Here is a 24,292-nt window from a genome sequence, read left to right on the forward strand (position 1 = left end):
AATAATTTAATTAGATTTTGATGTTTAGAATCTTATTGATACTTTTCCCTTCTAATTCCTTCCATTTCATCTCCCTTTTTCAAAAACGCAACGTTGGTTGTTTTCAAAGAAAGGATTTAAAAGAAGCGAAAAGGACCTTTGCTCGTTCAGTGGTGGCGACCAAGGCCCTGTTTGGATGTTTCCTCAAATCACGGTTTGGGAAAGAAGTCAGTCAAAAAAATATGAAACTATGATTTGGGGTAAAATCATGGTTTTGAACCCCAAAACCATGATTTCAATGGAAGTAATTTGAAGTTGCTTCTAGCTCAAATTTTCTTGATGTTGGTGTGGGCCCAACAGTATATGACAAAGTAGCCCCTATAATTAATGCCATACTCTTCATTCCACACTCGATTCTTCACTATTTAATCTTATAATTTCTAAATATATATACACATATTAATTATTTATTAATTATATTATCTTATATATTATTAATTATGTTAGTGAAAATTATTTTATTAACAATTTTATTTTTTCAAATCAAAATATATTATAAAATTTATTCCTTATATAATTATAATATTAACTTATGCCCTTTTGAATAATTTGTACATGTAAAAGTGTTTCTGATAATAACTATTCAAACATTCTTACTTCTCAGAATCACTTTTTTCAAAATTTATTCTTCACAAAATCTATTCTTTCCAAAATTTATTCTCCAGAAGCCATTCTCCAAATCATAGTTTGGTTTGATCCGAACATCCTTTTGTTAGACTAGTTTCTTTATCTATCTCCAACTACCAAAACAAATTTAGATTAATTATGATAACATTTTAACTGGACTCGCGACCCTCAGTCAACCCACTAATTTTAATTGACAGAAAAAATCTACGCCCCTTCAATTAGTGCCCCGACGAGTTTCTATATTTGATGAATAGCAAGAGAAATATTGACTTAGTAGGTTTCAACCTTCCACTAATTCAAGCCAACCAAAAAACGAAGAAGAAGAAGAAGGAAGAGTTGAAATAGTTCGGGAAAAAATTCTCTTGTACTTTGAATCAGTAATCCTCAATTATCCCGACTGTGCAAATAATTCGGCCAGTCTAATAAGTGCATCTTTCTCTTATCCGGTTTTCCCAGTTACCTCGTCGCTTTAGCAAAGAAGGTATTCTCATCCGAGCAGGAAATTTTAATGGATGCAGGATGCTGATTGCTCCGTGAAAAGGGGTTATGTATAAAAAGAGTTGCAGAGGAGGCAAGAATACAGGGGAATATGTCAGCCAATTTGGATAAATACTACCTCAAATCCTAATTATAAGAGTTAGTTAACAAATTTAAAAAGATTAAAAAAATAAGCTAAGTTAGTTATTTGTAATAAATAGGTGTTGTTTTTTTTTAAAATATCCTTACTAATCAAGTGTATTGGCTAGAACTACTATTATTAGAAGGATTATTTTGGGGAAAAATACATAAATATAAAAGATAAAGTGGATTAAGATTTTATATTTATGATCAAAATAAAAATCAAATGAGATTTTATATTAAAGTCCGGATGTAGCACTAAAGAGAAGCAAGATTCGCATGAAGATGATCTCTAGTTTGGAATCCTATCAAGATTTCAAAACTTGCCCCGCCAGTAACGGTTAAGAATTTGAAGAATCTTCAACATATACTAATGGGTCCAAATATTGTGATTATGAGGATTAGAATTGAGCTACAGGTTTTGCGGCTATTGTTTTTTCCCCCCCTTGTTGATTGTTATTGTAAAATGTAAAAGCATTTAATTTGGTTTTTTAGGGGAAAAAATTTTTAAAGCCCTTATTTACCACCCAAGAAAAAGATCTGACTCGATTTTTATACTGTAAAAATCCATTGATTTGGTTCAATTCTTAGTTTGTCTCAATTTAACTTGAATTAAACTGAATCAAACTCTTTCATATATGGAATAGATCATATGTTTTTCCCCCCAAAACAATCGGTTTGCTTGGATCTGTGTTTTCGCCAAAATGAATCTAATCTTTATACACTCTAAAATGTCCTTACTACTCTTGATCTGTGGGATATTTGTTATCAAAATTAGGCCTTATTTTAAATAAAAGTATAATGTGTTTGAAACGAAAAAGACACTTTTTTAAAAATAATTTTATCATCAATATTTTATTTTTATTTTTGAAATTTATCCTCACCGCTAAAAAATTTTTTATTTTTAAAAAACCTTTCTTTTTTTGGGTGTAAAGCTTAACGCTATGTTTGGTACGGGGTTTTCGGAGGGAAGGGGAGGGAAGTTGCTCCCCTCCCCTTGTTTGGCTGGTATAATTTTTTAGGAGGGGAGGGGAGCTCTTCCCCTCCCCTCGTTTGGTTAAGATGTTTTTTAAAGAGGGGAGGGGTTCTTCTCCCCTCCCCTTCCCTTCTAGCCTCCCCTCCAAAAGTGGGGTTTTTTTGGAGGAGAGGTGAGAGATGATATTTTAATTCCTTATATGCCCTTTCGATTTGTTAACCTCTAATCAGTCATAAACATTTCTACATAAGAGAGTTCTTTTGAGCATCTAATAAGAGGTTATTAAGATAATTATTTCCAAAATTAGTGAGTATTTGTAAACTTTTTTTCTCTTCTTCTAATTCTAAGAGGCTGTTGATATTTTCTTTCACCTTCAAGGTCTTTTCTATGATTGAAATCTATCACTTGTGACTTTTTGTCTTGATATTCTATAAGTGTATGACTGTATCTTGTAAATCAAAATTAGTGAATTGTATTATATATATATAGTTATATCTTAACAAAATAAAAAGTGAGAAAATTCATTTAAATTTTATGAGGCTAAAATAGTCAATTTTTTTATTAGAACAAAATAAGGTATTATTAAAATTGCTCCCTCCCCTCCCCTCCAATAAATCCAAACAAGAGATCATTAAAATCCCTCCCCTCCCTCCCCCTCCCTCCCCTTCCCTCCCCTCCCCTTTGTAGCTACCCTCCCCTTTCCTCCCCTCCCCTTCCCTTGATTAAAATCCTTCCCCTCCCCTTCCCTCCGTCGAGCCAAACATAGCGTAAAAGCGGAGCTCTAGAGCTATAACTTGAATTTTTTGAAGTGCGCGTAGAAAATAGAAATAGAACAGGGGCCGACAGGAAGAAGGGAAAGAGAAGGCCAGAAGGGTTTAAGAGGCGAGAGCGAGAAATCTGACACTTTTGAGATGGACGTGATAAAGTCTCAGCAAATTTCATCGAGGCCCATAGAGACGGTCATAGTGCATCCTCTGGTTCTTCTCAGCATCGTCGATAACCACAATCGGGTCGCCAAGGACACGCGCAAACGGGTCGTCGGCGTCTTGCTTGGTAGTTCATTTAAGGGCACCGTCGATGTTAGCAACAGCTATGCTGGTGAGTACCCTTTACCGAAATTTCCGATTTTGACTTCTCGATTTGATTGTCTTTATATTTTTAGGGTAAAATTCTGCAAATTCTGGTAGTTCATTAAGGGCACCGTCTGAAGGCTTGTCTCCCACTTGCACCGCTGGCGATCGAGGTCGATGGATCCATTTGAATAGCCCAGGGTGGTCAGGTTTCTTGCTACGACCGGAATCTCAGCCACTCATGCACCATTTGATCTCATCTAGACGAAATTGATTCGATTTGCCAAGCCCGCACTCCTTCACGCGTATCTCCTCTACTATTCATGCACAACATTCACTTATTCGAAGTCGTGCAATGATAATTCTGATGCAGTAGTTTATCCATTTCTCTCCTTGTTTTCCCCCCCCCCCCCCCTTTGTTTCTTTTTCTAACTTAGAAAGAGCGAACTGGCCCTTGCATTATAATCAGCTTTCCATTTCATTTTACCCATTGATAGGACTTGTATTATTCATTATTCATGACTCTTAAATATGGTATGAATTTTTTTCCCATATTAAACGGAAAGTATATTAAGATAGTCTTAGTTCCAAGTATTTGCATAAAGATTCAGATTTATTAATTTTAAAAAGCAATAGTAATCAGTCACGTTAATGAATAGTGAAAAATAACGTAATAATATGCATACACATTAGATATAAAATATTGATAAGCAGAAAAGTGACGAAACTGTTTCATTCTGAACATATAACCCAATTAAGTGGCAAGTATATATTACTCCTTCTTATCTCCACACACTCTTTGTATGTTCACACACAAACCTCTTTTTTAATTACTAATCTCGTCCTTGCAATGGCCTGGCGCTCTAACAAATTAATGTTTTTCGTACTTTTGCATCTCCACTCTTCTCTCTCTACACACACACACTAATTACTTAAAGATTCACAATGAATCAGCATTATCTTGAAGCATGACAAAAAAGGTTTGTCCAAGCATGACACAAAGACTAACCCTGCGACATTGGCTTGAAGCTGTAAGACCTTGAAGCCTTCTCTGTTCTTACCCATTATTCCAATGTTAGTTAAGAAGAGTACTCTTTATGATATTGAAGCTTTTGATCAGCAGATTTGATATCTATAAAGCGTTGACAATGTTACTTTCTTTTTGTTTATTGCATAGATCGACCCACTTCAACGATATAGTCACAATCTACGCCTCTATTATGATGTCTGGCTTAGTAGCCAAAGTAGCCAGTGATTTTTCTACTGGTAAACACTCATTCTGAAATTTAATCTTTTCATCGTACTCACCATGAAACACGGTAGATCAGGAACTAATAACGATCTGGATGGCTAACTTCCTGCTCTTATTACGTTTAGGTTGGACGTTGAAGAAGGCAAAGAAGTAAATCTTGAGAGATGTCCAAGGACGACCAAACTTCAACGCCAGTGCAGGAAGTATCTTGGACCAGAGTTCTCACTAATATATACTCCTCCGATCCTTAATATAAAACCCATTTAATTAATTTAATTATATTAAGGAAGTTAAGTAAGTTAGTTAATTATAAGAAAAGTGATACATTTTTTCCTAAAACACCATAATCATCTTTCTTAATACCCCCTCTCCCTCTTCTACTTGATTATGGTTGAGAAAGTATCCATAGGGGTAATTTAGAGAAAATTGATAAATATGATAAATGGGTCTTATATTTAGGACCAAAACTAACTCAAGAATTGGGTCTTATATTAAGGACCAGAGGAATATATATATATATATATAAACATAAGTTTGAATTAGACATAGATTGTTGGCAAAAAAAAAGATATAGATTCATATCCAACAAACTTGGCTATAAAGATTCACTTTTTATTTGGCCTGGGTCTACCTAAAAACCGCTGTTGATATACCTCATATACCTTTTTGATGGTGGTAGTGGTACCAACGAAGAAAGAAAGGGAAGAATATGAAGTTATTGTTGAAGGAGGCAAGCTGGTGTATAGACAGAATGGGAAGCTTCTAGATACCGAAGATGGGTCCAAATGGATATTTGTTCTGAGCCCCACAAGGTCTTTGTACGTGGGGCGAAAGCAAAACGGTTTGTTTCATCACTCTAGCTTCCTGGCTGGAGCTGCAACCACAGCAGCGGGAAGATTAGTGACTCATCAGGGTGTCCTTGAGGTACTAATAACATAATATATCACACAGCATAATCCCTTTCATCCTATTACTTTAAGCTTTCTGGTACTTTCCCTGAAGCAGATTCACTTATAAGTGTTGTTATTGTATTAAAACATTTCAGGGTATTTGGCCTTGTGGTGGATGCTGCTGCCCTGCAGAAGAGAACTTCAGAGATGTCATTAGCTTTCTTGAGGAGCACAATGTGGACCTCTCCAGTCTCAAAAAAAATTAAGGATTTATGATATAGTAATTCACTACACTAATAATTAACATATTAGATAAACAAGGATTATGTGAAATCTGACATGAATAAAAAAATTTAATTAATTAATTAATTAATTTTGGTGTAATGATTTTGCTTTTATTTTGTTGTTGTGAGACACACACATATAAAATACCTCTATGGGTTGCGTGTGGGATTGATCAGCGCCGAAATCTTGTAGAACGTTTGCGGCTTGACTATGAGTCTTTTCAGATTAGTGGTAGAAAAAGTAACTTATATTTAATATAATTTTTAAAAGAGTGAGATTGAATAAAAGTTAGATTAGGTAGTGTGATTTGTCTTTAGATTGATTTTTATAAAAATTAGTTTGTGAAGTGAAAAAGTTGTTTGGATTATAATTGAATAAGTAAGTTTAGTTTGCATAACACTTTTATTAAATAATGAAAAATGATTAAAAATATAAATTTACAAAATATAATAATTTTAAATTATTATAATATGGAAAAGTTATATTTAATTAATAAAATATATTTAAATTAGAAATAAAAATGTTTAACCAAATAATATTACATAATTAATTAGATAATATACTCTGTATAATTCATGTAAATATAGAATAAAAATAATATTAAAAATTAAAAATATTATAACAACCATTCAAATTTATTTTAGAATATTAAAAATAAATAACTAACAACTGATTAGAAATTATAAGAAATATATAGAGAGAAGCATAAGAACAATATAGATATAGATATAAAGGCAAAAATATATTTTAATTTTAAAAAGCTATTTTTACATAACTCATAAGCAAGTTTTTAGTGTTTTTGTAATCATACTTCAAAAAGTAACTTTTGACCCATATATCAGATTGGCCAAAAGTTGTAACAAACAGCTCCCAAATTTACAAACTGACTTATCATACCTATAAGTTATTTTTTTCCCTCCAAAACACCACACCAAATAAAATGTATGTCTACTTGTCTAGTCCACTTAGAGTGAGCAAAAATAGAGAAGGCCCTCACTAGAAAAATTAGAATGCGGCCTAACTCGTTGAGGAGTTTAGGGATTGTTTGGCATCACGATTGAAATTATTTTCATGTAATTCAAGACAAAACTCTGTTCATATACTTACATCATATTTCACAAATCATGATTAAAAAACTACTTATAAGCGATTCCAAATGGCCTCTAATCGGATTGAAAAAGGTTGTAAGTTTTGTTTTAAAAAAGGAAAAATTGCAATAAGGTCCTGTCCAAGGGAATTAAATATAAAAAGATCTCTTGAAATCATCAAATTATTTTAAAGTTCCAAGGGATCTCATTACAATAAATTTTATTTGTTTAATTACTAACTTGCTCTTTTTTTTTTTCTAACTTTATGTTGACAACTGAAAGAGCAATCGTTGACAACTTAAAATGTAAGGATTGACAACTACTGTAGCAAGTATTAACAATATATTTTCTCAGCGCATCACAAAATGTAATGTATGAGTTGTCAGTACCTGCCATGATAGTTGTCAATCCTTACATCTTAAGTTGCCAACGATTACTCTTTCAGTCGTCAATACAAACTTTAAAAAAAAAAAGGAAAATTGGCATCTAAACAATGAATTCTTCTGTGATAAGATTCTTTGAGATTTTAGAATAATTTGATAATTTTAAGAGGCATTTTTGTATTTAATTCTCTTGACTGGGACTTTGGTGCAATTTTCCCTTTAAAAAATTTATAAAACGAGACCGTTTTATCTAAATTTGCAGGTTAATAATTTGTCTCTTTAATTTCTCCCCCCTCCCTCCCGTGCATCAGTTTTTCAAAAACCCTCTTTCTTTCTCTTTTTCCCACTGAAGCCGCCATGCTCTGCCGAAAAATTTATGAGTTCTTGCCACAATGTTTATGCACAATTCATAACTAAAAACACCGTAATTATGCAATTATTATATATGGAAACAAAGTGAGTTATAGGACTCACATCACATGCTTGATTACGCGTGTTACTGACCAAGTTTTGATTATGATTTTCAGGTTAATACAAATTTTAGTCCCTTAAATTTGTTTTCATTTTAATTTTGATTCCTCAAGTTTTAAATCATAGGTCTTGGTCTCTCAATTTTTTTGATTTAAAACATTAGTCCTTATAATGCAATAAAAATCTGACCATTTTGTCCCTTGTTAGAGCAAAACTTATGATTTGAAACTTGAGGGATAAAAACTAAAATAAAGCCAGGAACCAAACATTATATCAACCCTTGATTTTTCGACTAACGACGCCGCACAAAGCTTAATCACTAACATCCTCTTAAATGTTAACATCAAATGCTAGTTTTTGTGATCATTCAGATTTTAGCTCTGGTTTTTTCCCATTCAAGGGCAACAGTTTATGTTCCAAATTTCTTATGTTTAAAACATGTCTGTTTCTTTAAATATATGAATAAAATTACCATTTTGTATTTTTTACTTCATTTACATAAAAACATTTGAAAAAAATTAATCTTAGAATATTCCAGTCAAATCCTTTTATCTTTCCATGGAAAAAAAATTCCCCCTTTCCTTTGTATCCTAACATGAGCTGCCAGTGATACAAACCTAAGTAAAGACGACTAATCTCTTAATTATTTTTATTAGGATAGCATTTCAAATTTTGAAGACAACATGCATCAAATGTTATTATTATTCTATATTAAATAATAACAACATAAATTTAATTTTCCCAAAATCAAGTAATTCAAATAAGATTTACGTTCAATTCGAAATAGTGGCGTGAATCCTTGGAATTAGTCGCAGAAGTTTCTGCCTTTCTAGACAGAATAAAATTTTGGTAACGAGACCAGAGGAAGGAATGAAGTAGCGAATCTTCCAAATGAAAGATTTTCACTGAATGGCTGAATGCACTATTTACCCATAGCTCAGACCCTCATTTTCACCTTCAAGTGAAGAATAAGAAACTCTCTCAGGTTCCAGGGTTTCTTCATGTGGCTTTATCCTTTCATGCCTCAACTTTTAATTCTGCAGCATCATAAATTCACACGCAGCACTAATGAGAAGAATTCTAAAATTCTTATGTAGAGAGAGGGGGGGGGTTAGAAAATTCAATCATTCGCAGGCACAACCGATATAAATACATTTTTTGGAGTTCATTTACAGGAGTAGGATGCCTCAATGCTTCTGTTTATAAATACATTCCTTGCATAACCGATATAAAAAGTGACCTTTTTTATGTTGCTATTTTAACCAACATAAAATGTTGACAAAATAATATCGTTTGACTGCACTTTCCTTTTATATGGCTGACGTTAAAAGTACTTCCCTTATAGCTCCCTCTGCGCCTTCTATTGGCCATAGACTTTAATCGTGCATTTAACTCTTATATCCACACGAAAAAAAAAGAGAGAGAATATATTGATAAAGCAACGATCATTTAAATATTAGTCCATGCTTTCGGCCTTTGGCTACCTGAGTAAAAAGGTCATTCATTTCCCACTCCCTTTCTCGCTTTTTCTCGCTTTTGGAATTTGAATCCTTATTTATCAGAATTAAACACATTTGGTCTCTTTCCCATTTTTTATTCTCTGTTATGCTTTATCATCTGAGCTTAGCCTGTCTTTTTTCCTTTTTTAATCACTTCAGGCTGTTTCTGATAACTGGAAAAGAACAGAACGAGTGATCTTATAAATCAGTCCACGCTTTGGAAACTAGTGGGATGTGTGTCAGTCATAAATGTCCTGGTTTGCTTTGGTCTCAGCTCCACCTACAAAAAGTCATTTGGAAAGTGGGATTTTGGCGGTCTCCTTGCTTATCTATTGGTCCCTCTATTTTTGTTGTACCTGATCTTGAGGGCCAAGACAATTCGAGTTTCAGGGGAATTCCAAGGTCATGTGGCAGCTCTAATTTTTTCCTCCAATTGTTTGCCGCACAAATCAACCGGATCCTCTCACCGACTGCATTAGTTTTCAGCTCGGCCATCATCGCCATTACTCAGAATCCGGAGTACAGTTTAGTTCCAGCACTCCAAATGGCTGTCATCCCATTGAAGTTGCTGTAACAGAAATTGGCGTTGAAGACATCAATGAGGAGATCTTAATTTAGTTTTGCAGCGAAATACTCGAGCAACTGAACCTCACGTAAAACATTAATTGTGACTTCAATATTTATTTTATCCTTGTGGGTTCTTTTTTCGCAGAGCCGAGATTCCCTAGGGTTGGGAGAAGTTTCGCGGCAAAGCCTGCTATCTACTAACAAGCGGCAAAATAACTAAGAGGAATCTTGTCAAGCTGTAAGTGACCAAAACGGGATATAAATATTCAGTTTTATACTGATATACTTCTCTGGTCTCTTATTAAATGCCTCAACACTTTTTATCACTTTCATACAGACGCATCATTCCCAAAGGATTGAACAAGTTTCAGAGGGAAGCATATCAGATTGGGACAATAAGCAAAAAAGTGAAGAGGAGGATACTTCATCTTTCGCAGATGCAGGTGATCAAATCCAATATTAATGTTTATTTTGTTGGTTAGATTTTTCAGTATTGTGTTAATGGTTTCCATTTGATTTGCTGCAGGAATTCTGGGACCAAGATCATGTTTCATCAGCAAACAACAGGGCCACAACCGAAAACGGCTGGATGCACAGCTCCGGCGAGCCTCAAGAACTAATTCCACCCGCAACACGGCCAGAACTCTTAAACTGTTTATGCTCCATATTTAGTGTCATGGCAATGATAATTGATGGTAAGAGAATTTGCATGGGTAGAAAAAAAAACAAACAAATGCAATCATTCATAGCCGAAGCCCCAAAATCCTATCATTACAACCTATAGCTCTTGATGCATTTCCATACACATACCTTCTTCTTAATTATTCTCAAGTGCCTTAGCCATTGGTGCAGGCGAAGCATGTATCCATAATATCACTTCGACCACACTGGAAAAATCCCATTTTCATCTCTTCAAATTAACCAACAAAATCCCCACTTCCTTTATTTTGATCTCGTCTTCATTTGGGAATTCCCATCACCTTGATTTAAAACATATTAATTACTCAATGTCACTAATCTAGCCTTGAACATATTCTATTCAGCAAAGATGCATGCATATTGCTGTACGCAAGCTCCCACCCTAATAAATAACCTATCGATCTCCTTCGCTGTTTGTCCACAATATTTAGTGAATTCTGGTGTTCATAGTTCTTCCTTTTATCCCTATTTCTAATTAACTTAAAAAAGAGTGACAACAAGAAATTTAATTTGTCGATGCATTATTAGTATGCTGATGTTTTTTCTTCAGAAAAAAAAAGGGCATTGATAGGTATCACGCATACATTCATAGCGGCACAATAAGTGAATAACGAGCTTCCCGTGTAACATTTAAAGGTTTGATGATGTTTTAGGCATGCGCAAGATTGTTTTGGATATTTAAAGAAAATATAGCATTGAATTTGATGATGATGATGATGATGTTGTTGTTGTTATTTAATTTAAAAGCTGAAGAGTTTTTTGGACCTGCATGTCTCTTCTTCTTTTTTGCCTGAACCTACATATCTCTCCTAGCTACTGCAATTTCATGAAACAGAAGACATGGGTTACAAGAATTTCCACATGTTATTTATGAATAGGGTAATTGAGCAGAAGAAAAGTGAATGGGGTAATTGTCCAGGCCAGGATCGAGGAGGAGGATAACAACTGGAATTCGAGACACATCAACCCCGACTTTCTTTTTTCTCATATCACACTCAATCCCTTCAGAATTTGTCATTGTATTTCAATTCATTCTTATTTTTTTCACTGCACCCGAATATTAGTGAAAGGCGTACAAATTAAATAAAATGGTATTGATGTGTGAAAAAATTCTAGGCAAAGTAGCATGTACTTTTAGAAGGAACGAAGAAATCAGAGAGAAAATAAATCTTCTAGAAATGCAAAATGAAAAGGGAAAGAAAATGACTACATATGCATTGTTTATATAATAATAATATTATTATTTATAATAATTGTTGCCGCCAGAAAACATTTTCCTATTGATAGCGTGGTAATAATACCCATTTTATGCATTGAGAATGGTTTCTTAGAATTATGTGATGTTTAAGTTTTGATAAATGATGTTCTGCAGACTAAAGTAGCACAGATTAATGGTTTATAGTATAATGAGTTCATGTCAAAATTTCAAGATAAGATCCTCTCAAAAAGGTTGCTGCAGAAGATAATAAGACATGAAAGGGATATGACCATTGGTGCAGCAATTTTCTTGGATACAACACACTTGTGACTTCCATCTAGGAAAACAAAATCGAAACACCACGACGAGGGGACAGGTATCTTGATGGATGGAACATTATGGAGTAGTCAACTTCAATTAATGGGGAGATTGAGAAACTAACGTCAGATTTCAGATCTTCAATTATCAGTTTGCTTTCACATGGTATCCATATGTGGTGGAGGAAATAGTATGGGCTTTGGTTTGTATCATTTATTCTTGTCTTAATTTCTTAAAAGTTCCCGATAGAAGATAATATTTTTTGTTTTATTTGTTGTTGATCACGTAGTTAGAATTTTGTTGTCTATATTGTCCGCTTGCGGTGAGCACAAATAGAGAAGGGCCTCAATTGCAAAATTAGGAGTTACGAATGGGCTCAAACCTTTTGGTTTTCTTTTTTCTCTTTGCTTTGTATGCTTTGGGTCAAAACCTAATGCTCCAATCACTTAAAACTGCAATTTCATTTTCCAGAAACAAAACCAACCAAAAAAGGCCTAAACACTTTCTTCTTGATCGGCACATCTGGGTCCCTATCTATTTTATTTTTGACACGTTCTACCCAATTTATGATTACAGCCCAACGAACGTACAAGACAATGCGAAGAAGGCCATGCATACGTATGAATATTAACAAAAAGAAAGCCATGCATACGTAAGAGACATGGGGAATGAAAGTGAAGTGAGTCTCATTTTAGCTAGTCAGCCTGTTTTATACTACACAGCGTTCTTAAAAATAATTAAAAATAAGATAATTTAGAGAAAATACATAACCCTCTGCTTACATGGATTTTGGATATTATATTGTACAGCGTATTAAGACAGTAGTCTTAAGTTCCAAGCATTTGCTTAAAGATTCAGAATTTTTAAAGCACAAATTCTACCTTTTTTTTAAAAAAAAAATATTGATTCGCAAAACTGCTTCATTATGAGCATCTCTAACCCAATCAAAGTGGCTTGGCAAGCAAATATTACTTTTACATGTCCAATTTTCTGTATATTAATTACTTAGAGAAATCACCATTACCTTGTTTATTTTTTTGTGTTGATGCTAATCTCTAGCATACCTAAATTAATGTCATAATTTTATTTACTTGCATGTAGTGTTATGTTGTATTACACGGCTTGAAGTTTTGCTTTCGGTGCCTTTTTGCCCCCAGAGTCAAAAAGTGAGTGATTCCTCTCCCAACTCCCTATCTTCTCTCGTACGGAAGTGCTAACTAGGAGGAATTACTGGAGCTAAGGAAAAAACCGTGTTAATCCACAACCCTAATTCTTGTGGCTAGTGTTGGGGGCGATTCAGCTGGGCAGCGTAGGAGGCGCCATTTGATCGAGGTTAGTGTGTCTCTTTGATGATTTTTTTTTTAAATTTTCTGCTTTGGCCTGTAACAGAAATCTTAGTACTCCGATCTCTGCCATTCTCTACTGCTGGAAATTGAGCCCTTGTGTGTCAGGAATTAAACGCATTTGATTTTTTTTTTTTTGCCATTTCTTAATTCTCTGTTATGGTTTAGCTGAGCTTAGTTTGTCTTTGTCTTTTTTTTCTTTTTGGGTTGATAACTTTAGGTGGAAATGAACAGAATGAGCGATCTTATGAATCTGCGGCCCCAGGTTTGGAAATATGTGGAACGTGTGTCAGCCGTAGGTGGCCTGGTTTGCTTTGGTCGCAGCTCCACCTACAAAATGTCATTTGGAAAGTGGGGTTTTCGCGGTCTCATTGCTTATCTGTTCGTCGGTTCAGTTATGTGGTGCCTTGTCTTCCTTGTCAAGAGCATCCGGGTTCCAGAGAATTACCGAGCTCGTGTGTTAGCTACAACTGCTATTGTGATCTGTGTGATCTCCACTCTGCTTGACAAATCTTTAGCTGGAAAATCAGATGCATTGAGCATCATCTCGTATGGTTTATCGCCTTGATGTCGCTGTCCGTGTCAAGGAGGTCTGAGCTTGGATTCGAGACAGGGTTCTCCGCTTTTTTCCTGACATTTTTCGTTGAAGAACTCCTAAAAAACAGCTGGATCTTCTTATTACCGATAGCATTATTAGTTCTCCTCTGGGTCTGGGTCATCCCCATCCTCCGCCGCAACAACTCAGAATCCGGAGTTCAGGTGAGTTCCATCAGTCCATATGCTCTTATCACGGTGAATTGTTGTTGACGATGAAAACACCAATGTGGAGGTCTTAATTGAGTTTTGCAGCAAAATATTCAAACAATTGAGCCTGCTACTTACATTTATTTTATGCTTGTGGATTTTGTCTTTTGCAGAGCCAAGATTCGCGAGTAATGGGAGAAGTTTCAGTGCAAAGCCTGTCATCTACGAACAGTCAGCAAAATTATAATCAAGAGGAGCCTTCTCAAGATGTAAGTGATCACCAAAACGGAATATAAATGTTCAGTATTTAGTCTACTATTAACTGACCCCACTTATTATCGCTTTCATACTGATGCATCATTCTCTTATTTTGGACCATCAGCAAAATAATGAAGATGAGGAAAGCCGTTCGCTTCTTCCAAATGTAAGTGACCAAATCCAATATAAATATTCATTTTACTGATATGCTGCTCTAGTCTCTCATGCAGCTCACACCGTCAGTGAGGGCAAAGGGGTTCTAACGCCCCGCTCTCCAATGCCCCTTAAAATGTCCCAACTTCCCAAATGTTTTTTTCCTTCTCTCTTTTTTATATGTAAAATAAATGACATTTTGATACTTATGAGCAAAAAGTAGTGCAGTTTTAAATTTTTTTATGATTTTTGGGCAAGAGGATTATAGGAAAGAGATATAGAAAGAGAGAGGAGGGAGGGAGATGCAAAGTAACAAGAAAGGAAGAGGAAGTAGTTATTCCGGCAAGGCATCAAATAATATTTCATTCACCAATGACCCATGTGCCTTGATGGAACCATTACGACTCATGAGGCTGAGGGTTCCACCCTTGCAATGGCCTGGGTGAAGCAAGTCTAGGGAGCTTCATGTAAATAGTATACAGCCATTTTTGGGATGATTAGTATCCTTTGTTACGATTGAACTCATCTCCTTGCCCTCCTTCGTTTTCTCTTCCCTACCCTTGCAAAACATTATTCAAGCAATTATTGAACCTGACGCCAAACATTAATTGTTACTACTCGAAGTAACAGGTACTTTATGCTTGTGGATTTTCTTTGTTTGCAGATCGGGCAAGCTTCCCCATGGATTGTAGATGTTCCAGAGAGCCGGTTACCTGCCGACAATCAGCAACCTAACCACGAGGAGCCTTATCAAGCTGTAAGTGACCAAAGCGAAATATAAATATTCAGTTTACTTGTATACTTCTCTAGTCTCTCATGTAACACACACACACAGACCAGTCACTGAGGCGAGAGGATTGTGGGAAAGGGATATAGAAAAGAGAGAGGAGAGAGGGAGACGCGATGTAACAGAAAGGGAGAGGGAAGAGAGACGGAACAAGATAGGAAGAGGAAGTAGTTATTTCAACAAGGCATCAAATAATATTCCATTCACCAAAAGCCTACTGCATAAGTTGCATGGGGGCTATTTGTAGAAGCCACTTGCTTGCCAATGGCACCATTATGACCCTGTTAATCCTAAGGCTGAGGGTTCTACCCTTGCAATGGCCTGTGTGACGGAAATCTTGCTCTATCATTTTTGGGATGATAGATTAATATCCTTTGTTACGATTGAACTCATCTCCTTGCCTTTCTTCGTTTTCTCTCCCCTCCCCCACCGTCTCTCTTCTGCATTCCCTTTCTTTCCCTCTGCTTCTGTAACCCTCCCCTGGATTCTCCTCTGTTTGAATCAGTGGCAGTGTGTTACATGACATCTGTCTCCTATTAAATGACTGAACTTGTATTTTATGTTTGTGGATTTTGTCTTTTGCAGAGCCAAGATGACAGAGTGATGGGAGAAGTTTCAGGGCAAAGCCTGTCATCTACGACCATTCAACAAAATCATAACCAAGAGCAGCCTTCTCAAGCTGTAAGTGATCACCAAAGCGGAATATAAATATTCAATACTTGGATATAATGCTCTATTCTCCTATTAAATGACTCCACTTATTTTCGCTTTCATACTGATGCATCATTCTCTTATTTTGGACCATCAGCAAAACAACGAAGACGAGGAAAACCGTCCGCTTCTTCCAGACGTGAGTGACAAATCCAATATAAATATTCACATAAATATTTATTTTATTGATATACTTCTCTAGTCACCCGTGCAGCACACACCGTCCGTGAAGGACAAGGGGTTCTAATGCACCCCTCTCTAATGTTCCTTGAAATGCCCCAGCTTCCCAAATGTTTTTTTCTCCTGTCTTTTCATCATTATCATCATTACATTCTACATAAATGAACAGAATTTTGATGTTCTTAGGAACCAAAAATAGTGCACTTTTGAATTTTTTATGTTTTTAAAAAAATTAAATAAATAATGCACAATTTTAGAGTATTTTTATTTAAAAAATTGTAAAAAAATCAAAACTAGACCATTTTTTATTTATAAAATATCAAAATGTCACTTTTTTTTTTTTTTACAAAATCTAATGATAACAAGAAAGAAGAATAAAAGACATTTGGGAGGTTCAGACATTTCAAAGGTATTAGAGGCCCCTCGCTCGTCAATTTAGGCGAGAGGATTATAGGAAAGAGATGTAGAAAGAGAGAGGAGGCAGAGAGATGCGAAGAACAGAAAGGGAGGGGGAAGAGAGAAGGAACAAGAAAGGAAGAGGAAGTAGTTATTCCAACAAGGCACCAAATCATATTTCATTATACTCATCAAATGTCTGCTGCATAAGTTGCATGGTGGATATTTATAGAAGCCACTTGCTTGCCAATGGCCCATGTGCCCTGATACATGGCACCATTATGTGAATGGCGGCCATTTGTGGGATGATGGATTAATGTCCTTTGTTACGATTGAACTCATCTCCTTGCCCTTCTTCGTTTTCTCTCCTCTTTCACCCCATCTCTCTTCTGCATTCCCTTTCTCTCCCTCTGCTTCTGTAACCCTCCCCGGATTCTGCTCTGTTTGAATCCTCAGTGGCAGTGTGTTGCATGGCATCTGTCTCTTATTAAATGACTGAACCTGTTTTGTTACTTCCATACAGACCCATCGTTCCTCGGGGATGGAAGAAATTTCAGAGGAAAGCACACCAGAGAGGGGCGATGAGCATAATAATGAAGCAGAGGAAGATCCTTCGTCTTTGGCAGCTGTAGGTGATCAGATCCAATATTGGTGTTTATTTGTGTTATTACATACATGATTCAGTCGCGTTTTAATGGTTTCCGTTTTTCGCAGGTATCCTGGGACCAAGATCATGTTCCATCAGGAAACAGCCACGTCATAATCCAAATCGAGGGGACGCCTGAACTACGGTACTCCTCTTAAACCCCCATATCATACATTTGTGCTCAATATTAGTGTCATGGCAATTACTATAATTGATCGTAATAGAATTTGTACGGATCATCAAACAAAGCCAAAGGAAACCCTAACACTACAACCTAGCTGTTACTTAATCAGATAGATGCAGTACTCAAGACAGACCCTATAGCTATTTGCTACCACAAGATTGTTTGGGATTGAAACAAGAAAAATAGGGGAAGTGAATTTGATGATATTATTAGTTATTAATAATATAAAAAGAAGATTTTTTTAGAGCTATCTCTTTTGTTCTCTACTGTGATTTCATCAAACGGAGGATATGTTTTACAGGAATTTATGCATTATATTTATGACTTGTTATTCGTAGGAGTAGTTTGAGTACAAGAAAAATAAAGTAACTGGAATAAGCATAGTACTGTTTGTTTGTTGCGCAGGCGTAGAATGAGAATTCCAAACATGTCAAGCCCCGTTAGACACACGCTTGGGCAGTTGCGGCGCCGGGTGGACCCCCGCTCTTTCAATTTCCTCTTTTTTTTTAAATAATGCCCACTGTACGAAACTCCACGATAGTTGAAGTCGTCTCCCACTAAAGCAGCATCCAGGGACCCACTTTCATGTTGACACTTGACACTTTTTAAGAACTGGAATGTAACCCAACCACTGTGCTTTTATCTGAGTCATGGAAAAAATGAGTCGGGTGATTCACCTCACGTGCTTCTCTCTCCCAACTACTTTCCAACGACACCGGCATTGTTTACATATTACTCCTATTATTATTAATGTTAATAATATTCATGATAATTGTTGCTGCCAGGAAAAAAATAAATAAATATTCCAAGCCATAGAATGGCAATACCCATTTGTGTGCATTGACAACGGTATTTTTCCAATAATTATTTGACGATTAAGTACAAATATTAACGGCTTATAATATGCCGAGTTCTTGTAATAATTTTGTTTATATGTCACAATTTTAAGATAAGATCTTCTCCAACAATGGTGCGGCTAAGGGCAAATAATCTTAAATAATTATTTCTGATCAAGTTATTTTAGAACAAAAAATTCTCTCATTCAACTTTTGTAATGATCATTAGATTTTAATCCTCTTTTTTTTTTTCCCATTCAATGTGATTTTTTAACGTATGTAAGATTCTGATTTTTTTTTTTAAATTTCATTAGAACAATTTATGCTTGAAGTTTCAATATCTTTAAAATGTACCCAAACATGAGCATCCAATGGTACAAACCCAAACAAAGATTTCATTCATTTTTGATTATTTTGGATATCATACCTAAGCTTTTGAAGAATACAACTTATACACTATATAAAATTTTTAAAGTGTTTGGGTGAAAATTAAATCATAGTTTTAAAAATAATTTTATCAGGTATTAAGTAAGGAAAAAAAGTTTTGTCTCAGCTTGTATAAAAGTGCTTTTTCAAACAAGTTTTTTGGGTTACCCAAACATCCTTTTTATGTGAGACAAATAAGATTTACATTCAAATTGAAATAGTTGAGTGAATCCTCTGAATTAAATCTTCACTGGAATAAAATAGTGAATCTTCAAAATGAAAGCTTTTTGCTGGACGTACTCCACCCATAGCTCAAACCCTCATCTTCATCTTCAAATGAAGAACCAGAAACTCACTCCAACTTCGAAATTTTGCAGGCAGTGCAGGCTGATCAACGTTCCTCTGCTTTCCAGTTACAAGAAGCTTCTTCATATAACTGCTTACAAATTTACAATTACAAAAGTCGATGAACCAAATAAATCAGTATTTATGCCTTAACTTTCAGACTACATCATAAATTCAATTGCTGGACTATATAACGAGAACACTCTAAAATTCTAAAGAAAGAAAGGGTTTAAAACAGATCGTGCTAGTTGTGTTGACACCCGGAAATATTTATTTGGTTAATTAACAGAAGTAGGATTTCTTCTGTATATAACTTCATTATACTCCTTCTGGTTCAAAATAAAAAAATACACTTTATTATTCACGTTCATCAATAAATTAGTTAAAATTAATTTAAAACAATAAATATGTAAGGCATATTTTTTTTTTTCAAATATGCTCTTATTAATAAAAAGAATGAGTAAAAGATGCAATAAATGAATCAAATAAGAAAAAAAATATATGTTAGGGGTAAAATTAGGGGGAGGAATTATTAAATGCTTAGACAAACATGAATATTATCTTATAAAAAAACTAAGTCCCTTCAACAAAATTTATCTTATGCTCCTATTTTGAACTGGATGGAGTATTGACTAAAACAAACTCTTCTATATGATATCATCTTGTAGCTGAGATTGAAAATAGACAGCAGATATGAGGGAAAATGTTGGAGGAGATTACTCTGACGTCGTTTGGACCATCGTTTCGTTGCAATTCTGACAAGTTAATTCAGGGATTATTATTAGAAAATTTTTATTTTAATTCAAAAACATTAACACTTGTATTTAAGGTTGTGAATTCTCTTATAAGTTTTGTAATGTTTATGTTTCTTATGAATTACTGAATTTGGGTTACAAATCGCTAAATTTCATTTATTCATTCACATTTAAACACTTATATTTGTGGTTGTGAATTTTCTTATGTTTCTTATAAATCGCTAAATTTGAGTTGTAAATTACTGAATTTTTGTTATAAATCTTTGAATTTCACTTACTCATTCATATCTAAACATTTGCATTTGTGGTTGTAAATTTCCTTATATTTCTTGTAAATTGCTGAATCTTATGTATAAATTGTTAAATTTTATTTGTTCATTCACACTTGGATACTTGCACTTATTTTGTTTTATTATTTTTGGTATGCCAAGGGATCGTGAGTTCAAACCCCCCCGGCCACCTTATCTCCTAAAAAAAAAAAAAACTGGTGGTTGAACCTCCGATCTCTGGCAATTGAAGTTCCTAAAACAAAACGAGAAGAAATAAAAAACAGTAATCACAATGAGCTTTTGAGGAATGCTGCGCTTTTTATTTTTTCTGATTCTCAATGACTACAGCAACTGCCTTTTATAATGCAAGGCGGTACAACTTATTTCCTAAGATCTCTCTAACAGACCAAGGATTTCGCTAGCACTCTCTCATTACTCTAAATGAAACAAATCAGCAAAGTAATCGGAAACTAACCTAGTTGACAGAATAAAGAAAACCAACGAATAAAATAGAATCCCAAGCATCTCGGAATAAGACGTTGAGCTGACTGCACGTGTTCCTCATGCACTGGAAGTTTGTGCTAGCTATTTTCCACACTCCCCCTTAGTACAAACTTCCTATCTGTAATTCCGAGTGCCTTTCGAAGATTCTGGAACTTGGGTTTCACCAGAGCCTTGGTGAAGATATCTGCCACTTGAGCGCCTGTTCGAATGCTCGTTAATTCTATCTCTTCACTCAGGACCTTCTCTCGTACGAAGTGATGACGTACTTCTATGTGTTTTGTTCTTGCATGGAACACTGGGTTAGAAGCAAGTTTGATAGCACTTTCATTGTCACATTTGATCTCTACGGCATAGTCATCTTCGTGTAACACGTCTTTGATTAGTCTCTTCAACCAGATGCACTCTTGAGTGGCCATTGTCGCTGCCACATACTCTGCTTCAGTGCTAGACAATGCTACAATATCTTGCTTCTTACTACACCAAGAGACTACTGCGGACCCGACGCTGAAACAATGACCAGAAGTGGAGTGTCTGTCATTTGTATCTCCTGCCCAATCTGCATCAGTGAAACCGCTCAGCATAAACCTTACATCCTTCTTGTACATGAGTCCATATTCGAGGGTCCCTTTTACATATCGCAGGATCCTTTTTGCAGCTTCCAAGTGAGGAACTCTTGGGTTTTGCATGAACTAAGAAATTATGCTGACCGAGTACGATATTTCTGGTCTTGTAATGGTTAAATAAATCAAGCTTCCTACAAGTTGTCGAAACTTCACTGGGTCTTTCAATATTCTTCCATCATCTTTCCTTAACTTCAGGTTTGGTTCCATTGGGGTAGCCTTCTCTTTTGCTTTTTCCAAGCCAAAGCGTTCTAGGAGATTCTTCGCATAGGCTCTTTGAGACACAAAGTACCCCTGGCTTGTTTTCTCAACTTCCAAACCAAGGAAGCAGCTTACTTCCCCCAGATTCTTCATGTCGAACCTTAGAGACAAATCATTCCTCAAGCTGGAGATTTGTGCTTCACTGTTTCCAGTTATAATCATGTCATCAACGTATAATAGCACCAACAGCTGTAAGCCCGATTCTAACTTTATGAACAGGCTAGAATCTGCATCTGATACTTTAAAACCACAGAATATAAGATACTGAGCAACTTTACCGTACCAGGCTCGTGGGGCTTGTTTTAAGCCGTACAAAGCTTTCTTCAATCGACACACATGATTTGGGAGTTGCTCAGAGACGAACCCAGGCGATTGCTGCATGAGAACTTCTCTTTCTAATTCTCCGTAAAGAAACGCGTTCTTTACGTCTAGTTGCCACAACTTCCAGCCTTTGAACGCAGCAAGTGAAATGATGGTTCTGACTGTCACCATCTTCGCTACTGGGCTAAAAGTTTCTTCGTAGTCCAGCCCGTAGCGTTGAGAAAATCCTCGTGCAACTAGACGAGCTTTGTACCTGTCGACGGTGCCATCGGACTTCTTTTTTAGTTTGAATACCCACTTGCAAGTGACTGGTTCACATTTCTCTGGTTTGGGCACTAACTCCCACGTCTCATTTTTCGCCAATGCACTTATTTCTTCTTGCATGGCCTTTTTCCACTCCGGATTATCTTTTGCTTCTTCATAGCAGGTTGGTTCACCTGCACTTTGCTCCCCCATAAAGAAACATGCAGCAACTGAACAATTATTGACTTCATAGTCATTCAAATATTGGGGCTGCTTCCTTTCCCTCGTTGACCGTCTCAGGTTCTGGTCGTTGTGCTCCTTACTTCTGGGTGATGCCTCTCTTTCTTCTTCCTCCATATCGTCATTATTGAGTATTCTCTCGGGAAAAAGAAATTCTGAGTGGTTGTCATCGGAGGCAGCAAGTCTAGGAGCTTCAAATGAAGTTGACGCTTCATCAAATACAACATCTCTGGAGGTTGTAAATTTCTTTATTTTTGGATCCATACACCTCCATCCTTTCCTATGAGGGTCATAGCCAACAAACACACATTTTCTTGCTTTTGGGTCAAGTTTAGTTCGGTTGCTCTTGGGAATATGAACATAACATATGGACCCAAAAACTCTAAAATAATTCACATTCGGTTTCTCACCATATACTACTTCAAAGGGAGATTTTTGTGTACCTGGCCAGGCTGGCAATCTATTCGTTACATGACATGCGCATTGGATTGCCTCTGCCCATAGTTCTCTAGGGAGGTTCTTGTCGTGCAGCCATGAGAGACACACTGACGTAAGATGTGCCAGCTTTCTCTCAGCGATCCCATTCTGTTGAGGAGTCTCTGGACAGGTCATCTGTCGGCTAATACCATTGCTATCGCAATATTTGAAGAAAGCATCAGACATGTACTCTCCACCGTTGTCGCTTCTGAGGCACTTTATTTTCTTTCCAAACTCCTTTTCAGTTGCTTCTTTGAACTCTACGAATTTGTTTAGTGCCTCACCTTTCTCTTTTAGGAACTTCACCCACGTGAACCTCGAGTAATCATCTACTAACACCATGACATATCGTTGTCCACTGCAGCTTGGTGTTCTTGTTGGCCCCATCAGGTCCGTGTGAACCAAATCAAACATCTCAGAACAACGACTTGACGACCTTTTATATGGAAGTCGATGAGACTTGCCATATTGGCATCCCTGGCAAATCACGTCTTCACGGACGTTTTCCAAGTTTGGCATTCCATCCACTAGTCTCTTTGTTGAGATTTGCTGCAGCAACTGGTATCCAACGTGACCCAGTCGAGCATGCCAAATAGCGGCATTGTCGGTTTGACTTGTCTTTTTCACATAGGCTTCTCCTGCTGACATAACAAACAAAGAACCTTTCTTTTCACCAGAAAACAAAACTTCAGCAGATATCTCTTTTACATTATCGAGTATTTTAACATCCTTAGGTCCAAATAAGACGTACTTTCCAGATTCAGTGATCTGAGGAACTGACACTAAGTTTTTAGTCAAACCTGGAACATGATAAACATCGTTTAGTTTAATGCTCTCTTGATCACTTACTTCGACTGTTACTACTCCTTCTTTGGTTACAGGATGGGTCGAGTTGTCAGCGGTGACGATGACTCTGTCTCCTTGATGTTCATGTATCTCAGAAAACAAAGTCTCATTTCCGGTTACATGATGAGAGCACCCTGAGTCGATAATCCATTCTTCCTCCTTATTTAAAGCAAGATTTGCAAAGCCAATTGTTGACTTTTGGTCTACCGCTTCGACGGTGAAGCAATGATCCCATTTGGGTTGCTCATTTTCTTCACTAGTACACACGAAATTGGCCCTCGATAGCTTTACTCGGCAATACTTCTTTATGTGCCCGGGCTTACCACACCTGAAACATGTAACTGGCTTTTTAAGTCGAGGTTCTCCATCTTCTTGAGCACTTGAATCATCATCTTCGTTCTTACTACTCGACGTGAGTTTTGACTTGCCCTTCGAGAAAAGGACAGCGTCAGTCTCTGTGCCTTTTGTCATTTGCTTAGCCAGTGCTTCTTGGTTGGAGAGTAGATTTTCCAACTCTTCTACTGAAGGTTGTGTCACCCACCCTTGAATGGAGGTAACAAAGGGCCCATATTCTTTCTTTAGTCCTCGCACTAGATAACGACGCAGCCTTGCATCGCTAATCTTTTCATCCGCGTCAATCTCTGAAATCTCAGCACACACAGCTTTAACCCGTAAGAAATATTCTGATATTGACATACCTTCTTGAGTTAAGCCGGCCAATTCGTTCTCTAGAAGCTGCAACCGTGCTGTGTTCTTCTTAGTAAACA

At 36.2% G+C, this 24,292-nt stretch overlaps 1 protein-coding gene across 1 annotated transcript in view; it reads left to right on the forward strand.

Annotated features, from left to right (window-relative positions):
* The window catches only part of LOC114727942 (uncharacterized), a 68,043-nt gene extending 50,687 nt beyond the window's left edge, over window positions 1-17,356 (forward strand). The window contains exons 3-6 of the mRNA XM_028914733.1: window positions 15,851-15,946; window positions 16,074-16,115; window positions 17,076-17,180; window positions 17,267-17,356. Coding sequence (XP_028770566.1) covers window positions 15,851-15,946; window positions 16,074-16,115; window positions 17,076-17,180; window positions 17,267-17,356 — 333 coding nt within the window. The remainder of the gene's footprint in view (window positions 1-15,850; window positions 15,947-16,073; window positions 16,116-17,075; window positions 17,181-17,266) is intronic.
* Window positions 17,357-24,292: the final 6,936 nt, after the last annotated feature.

Source organism: Neltuma alba, unplaced genomic scaffold (genome assembly GCF_004799145.2).
Source record: "Neltuma alba isolate B1F8T4 unplaced genomic scaffold, ASM479914v2 tig00012515_pilon, whole genome shotgun sequence".
NCBI classification, from domain to species: Eukaryota; Viridiplantae; Streptophyta; class Magnoliopsida; order Fabales; family Fabaceae; genus Neltuma; species Neltuma alba.